At 50.0% G+C, this 5,005-nt stretch overlaps 1 protein-coding gene across 1 annotated transcript; it reads left to right on the top strand.

The window, feature by feature from the left end:
* The first annotated feature begins 758 nt into the window (after positions 1 to 758).
* On the top strand, positions 759 to 1,385 carry FIBIN (fin bud initiation factor homolog). The gene has a single exon (XM_075713240.1). It carries the CDS (start codon positions 759 to 761, stop codon positions 1,383 to 1,385), a length of 627 nt encoding a protein of 208 aa, XP_075569355.1.
* Positions 1,386 to 5,005: the final 3,620 nt, after the last annotated feature.

A 5,005-nucleotide genomic window follows, 5' to 3' on the forward strand; every position in this document is an offset into this window, starting at 1 on the left:
GCAGAATCTTGTTTCATGAAAGAGAAGCGCTTAAAATTTCACATAGTCAGCCCCGTAGGATGAACTGTACTGGGATTTGCCTCAAACGCATCTGACGTTTTATGCGAGAACAGATTTTGCATTTCATTTCCCCATCTTTACCCTACCAAGGTTTACTGCGTGACACCTTATACTTGAACGTGCACCTTTTTTCCCTTTCAAGTTTTTAATCAGCGACAAACCTCAGCCTGAGCGCCTAAGCGCGTCTGCAGCTTTGCAGAGCCCCTCTGCCCCGCCGCACCGTGTGTTTGCCGGGGGGCACGCCTTGCTGCTGCGGAAATTAGACTTAGTAGCAAGGTAGTCATTTCTAACGGGAAAAGGAGGGAAGCTGAGCAATGCCGGTTTGGGGGGTTTTGTTTAGCAAGGGGAGAAAGGTGTCCGTGTCCCCCCCCGCGGGGGGCGATGCCGGGGGCGATGCCGGGGGCGGTGCCCGCCGGCCGATGCCCGGGGCGGGGGGCGGCCCGGCCCGGCCCGGCGCGGCGCGGCGCGGCGCGGGGGCCGCTTCCTCCTCCGCGCTGCCCGGCTTTTAAGGGCGGCGCGCCGGCAGCCGCCCCCAGAGCGCCGCCGGGCCTCCGCGCCGCCGCCCGCCATCCCCGGCGCGGAGCCGAGCGCAGCCGAGCCCGCGGGGCCGCAGCGGCGGGGGCCGGGGAGCCCCATGGGGCGCGGGCGGGGGCCGCCCGCCGCAGGCCGCCCCTAGGCCGCCCGCCGCCGGCCGCAGCATGCGGGCAGCGCTGCGCCTGCTGGGGCTGGGCTGGCTCTGCAGCCTGTGCCGCGGGTACTTCGAGGGCCCGCTGTACCCCGAGATGTCCAACGGCACCCTGCACCACTACTTCGTCCCCGACGGCGACTACGAGGAGAACGACGACCCCGAGCGCTGCCAGCTGCTCTTCAGGGTGAGCGAGCAGCGGCGGTGCGGCGCGGCGGCGGCGGCGGGCGGCGGGCTCAGCCTGCGGGAGGAGCTGACGGTGCTGGGCCGGCAGGTGGAGGACGCGGGCCGGGTGCTGGAGGGCATCGGCAAGAGCATCTCCTACGACCTGGACGGGGAGGAGAGCTACAGCACCTACCTGCGCCGCGAGTCCGCCCAGATCAGCGACGCCTACTCCAGCTCGGACCGCTCGCTGAGCGAGCTGGAGGGCAAGTTCCGCCAGGGGCAGGAGCAGGGCGGCCGGGAGGAGGCCCGCCTGGGCGACAGCTTCCTGGGGCTGCTGCTGCACGCCCGCGCCCTGCTGCGGGAGACGCGGCACATCTCCAGCGGGCTGCGGGACAAGCACGACCTCCTGGCCCTCACCGTCCGCAGCCACGGCGCCCGCCTCAGCCGCCTGAAGAACGACTACCTGCGCGCCTGAGCCGGGGCGAGCGGCTTCGCGGGGCGGCTGGGCCCCGCCGGCAGCTGGCCCGGGGCGAGCGGCTTCGCGGGGCGGCTGGGCCCCGCCGGCAGCTGGCCCGGGGCGAGCGGCTTCGCGGGGCGGCTGGGCCCCGCCGGCAGCTGGCCCGGGGCGAGCGGCTTCGCGGGGCGGCTGGGCCCCGCCGGCAGCTGGCCCGGGGCGAGCGGAGGGCGCAGCGCCGGGGCCCGTCCGGAAGGGGGTCCCCCTCCTCGCGCGGATGCACCCTTCCTCCTGGAAAAACTTATTTATTACACTTGACTTCCTAAACAAATAGCGCGTTTCTATCCAGCGGGAGGTTAGAGGTACGTTTAAGTTAATAGCCCGTATTTAAAAAGCTGCCCCGTGCTATGCTGTTCACCTGTGGTGGCAAAGCCAAGCAAGCTTTCCCGCCCCCCGCTCCCTGTCGTCGGTGCATGTATCGCCTGCGCTGCTGCGGCTCACCTGCCGCAGACGTGGATAAAACGTGGTGCTCGCCGGCCACGTCTGGACTCGCGTGTAGCGGATGCTTAAATTGCTTTTGTTGTAACTCTCCTCCAGGGTGAAACCTCTGGCCCTCTATTAACTTTCTTAAACTTTTGTAACGGTATGTATTCCACGCACGTAAAACATGGTTCTGCTACGTAACTTAAAGCTGTGATTTCCATTTGTGTTTTGCAAGACGGGAACTATTCTGGCATGATTTGTACTCTTCCAGGCTTGCTTATCTGTGACTCTAAGCTGTCGTAACCCCAAGAGCCAGCCAAAAAGGCTTATGTCAGACCCCGAGAATGCTGATGCAGATTTCTATAGTAAGAAGAAGGAGCCCTTGCAGTGGTTGTAGTTTCAGATCCCAGATTTGAGAGCCAGGTTTCTTAGAGCACGTTTCGAAAGCAGACAAAAAGGTTTAGTCTGTGCCAGCACAGTGACATTTCATGTTGGTGCCTTTGTACTTTTGCTAGCTAAGCTATTAATAAAATTATTTGTGCTCCCAGACAATAGCAAAAGTACCTAGTGGGAAGGAGGGGATGGATTGTTTGGGTTTTTAGACTCATTGCTATTTAATTGTCGCTTTGGGGTAGTATGGCTACCAGGTTACAGATACTGCAGGCAGAATCACTGTTTGGATGAAGAAAGTTCATATGTTGTTTTAATAAATATTTGAAAACAATGTTAAAGTGCATTTTTTCTTTTATTGTTCTGCTTGAGACGCCTTTGATTTAAAACATGCTGTTGTAATATGTCTTTTCAGCAAAAAATTGCAAGTAGGTAGATCCTGCCAAGTGAAATAACTTGCTTTTGAGTAAAAACAAATAAAAATTTACCGACTGAAGAGGTAAGCAAGTTTCATTAAAAGCAATGGTACAGAAGGGTGCGTAGGGTGGATTTTCTTGCGTTTGCAAGCCTTTTTAAGAAACGAGCAGTCTCATGGCACTGGAAGAGAAGCTGTTCGATGCAGTTTTGATGTCTGATCTTGTTAACCCTACTCACCTTCAGTTATACTTTGGTCTGTGAACCATCCAGTTGGTAAGTTACTCCGAAGTGCAGCGGGTCAACATGTCACCTGGGACCAGAGCGCTGAAGGCACCGAGAAATGTCTGGTGAAAGTACACGCTTACAGAACCTCTGGACCGTCCAGGCAGCTCACTTTCACTAAAGGCAGTGAAGCGTAGCTCCTAGCAGGATACTTTAAGATGTCAATTTGTACCTTTAGAGCCCCAGTATCTTTTGAAGATCTGCCTTTCGTGTCCCTGAGAAAAATGAAACATTTTCTTGATTCACTTCACTGGAACTATGCAGTGTTACTTTCAAGTATGTTTTCAGGTGAGAAGGTATGATGGGTTCTAGCTCTTAAAAATTAATTTCTTTGTGATACTTTCCTTGCCACTAGGGTTAGATATAACAACAGAGGAGCAAAAAGGGCCATCTGAGCTGCTGTGTCTTGTCTGTCTGCTGTCACAGCAAACCACATAGCATTTGTGGGATGGGCCACGCTCTAAAAGTGCCTGAGGGTTTCCTTCACATCCAGTCTCTCCACTCTCTCCGAATCTTACCCGTTCGGAAGTAGGTGCCAAAGATGTCGTGAGATTCCATTTGTGCCCAGATGCTTCTTAAAAGGAGTTTTAGTCTCTGCTTACCCACTTTCTGAGTCATTGGTTATAACATGAATTGTAAACATCAGTAAAGGAACTAAAATGGGAGGCCTTGCTGGTTTTTTAGCCATATGAGAGCAATATTTAAATCCTAATAGCAAAATAGTAGTAGTAGTAGTATAAAACAGCTCCTTGAATATGCTTTAAGCAGCTTGGCTATTCTATTTGCAGTCGCAAACTTTTAGTCAAGCTCAAACTATCCCAATGTACGCAGCATACCAAGAGAGTAAATGTTTGCAGAGCGCTTACTTTTCAAAGCAGGAGATTACATGACCTTTGGAGATTGACAGTATAACTCATTCAGCTCAATATCCCTGTCTGTAAGTTGTCATCTAATGAGACAAAACCATGGTTCTTTAAAATCCACACTAATGTTTCATATCATAAATATGAATATTTTGATAAATATTTCCATTGATTTGTGTTTCAGCAAAATACAAACATTTTTATATTTGAAATTGAAATAAAATCAGAATTCTGCTCTGTAATATTGATTATAAAAGGCTTTAAATGTTCTCTTTCAAAAAGAAAATGTGTACATCTGAGTCTGGTCTATGCGTAAGTTCGCATGTTTAGTAAAAAGGGTCAGTCTTATGTGGATTTGATGAAGCCAGTACAAAACACTTTTAGGACATTTAAATCTACTAGAATTTGATTTAAATCATTTTGGGCGGTCTAAACAAATGTCTATATTAAACATATCAATTCTGATACATTAAATGACACATTAAATGGCCTTTATAAATCTGCAGTACCTACAAGAACTGGATGTTTAGTGATATCCAGCAGTTTAAACTTTTAAATTCAAAATAGTTCTTTAAAAACTATGAAAACTATATTGCAATCCTCTTTGCAATCTTTTCCTGCTTTTGCTTTTTTATCTGATAAAACTTAATTAGAAGAGATGAAGATCCTCTGGTTTTATACAGCCTGTTTCAAATAGTAAAGGCCTTTTTATCATTGAAAACTCAATAAAGATTTTTTAAGCAGAGACCTTTAAAAGGATGATTGTAGTAGCTATTTTGACCCAATAGCTCCTCCTGTTGTGTTTAAATATTGCATCACTATCGGGCTCTTTTTCTTTTTCTTAAATGCAGAAGTTTGAATTAAGATTAAGCTGACTTGGTCTTTTTTGTGGTGTTCTGGAGATTTTCGAAATGTACATTGTTTTCTGAATTTATTAAAGAGTTGATGGTACTGAAGAGCAGATGACAATGTTTTCTGAAAAAAAAAAAAAAGTAATACAGCTGGAACAGTCATAGAGAGCTTACTTAATCCTTAAATTTTCTTTGCCACTCAGGCTGTGATTTAACTCATCAAGAGTCAAAGCAAGGCATTAAGAGACACACCTCCACTCCTCCCCAGGTAGCTTGCTTTTGAAGGCAGTACTCTGCTGGGGACATTCGCAACTCTGCTGATACACACGTGGAGAGGAAGGAGCTCGGAGTGTCA

The sequence above is a fragment of the Pelecanus crispus genome, chromosome 6 (genome assembly GCF_030463565.1).
Source record: "Pelecanus crispus isolate bPelCri1 chromosome 6, bPelCri1.pri, whole genome shotgun sequence".
Classification (NCBI taxonomy): domain Eukaryota; kingdom Metazoa; phylum Chordata; class Aves; order Pelecaniformes; family Pelecanidae; genus Pelecanus; species Pelecanus crispus.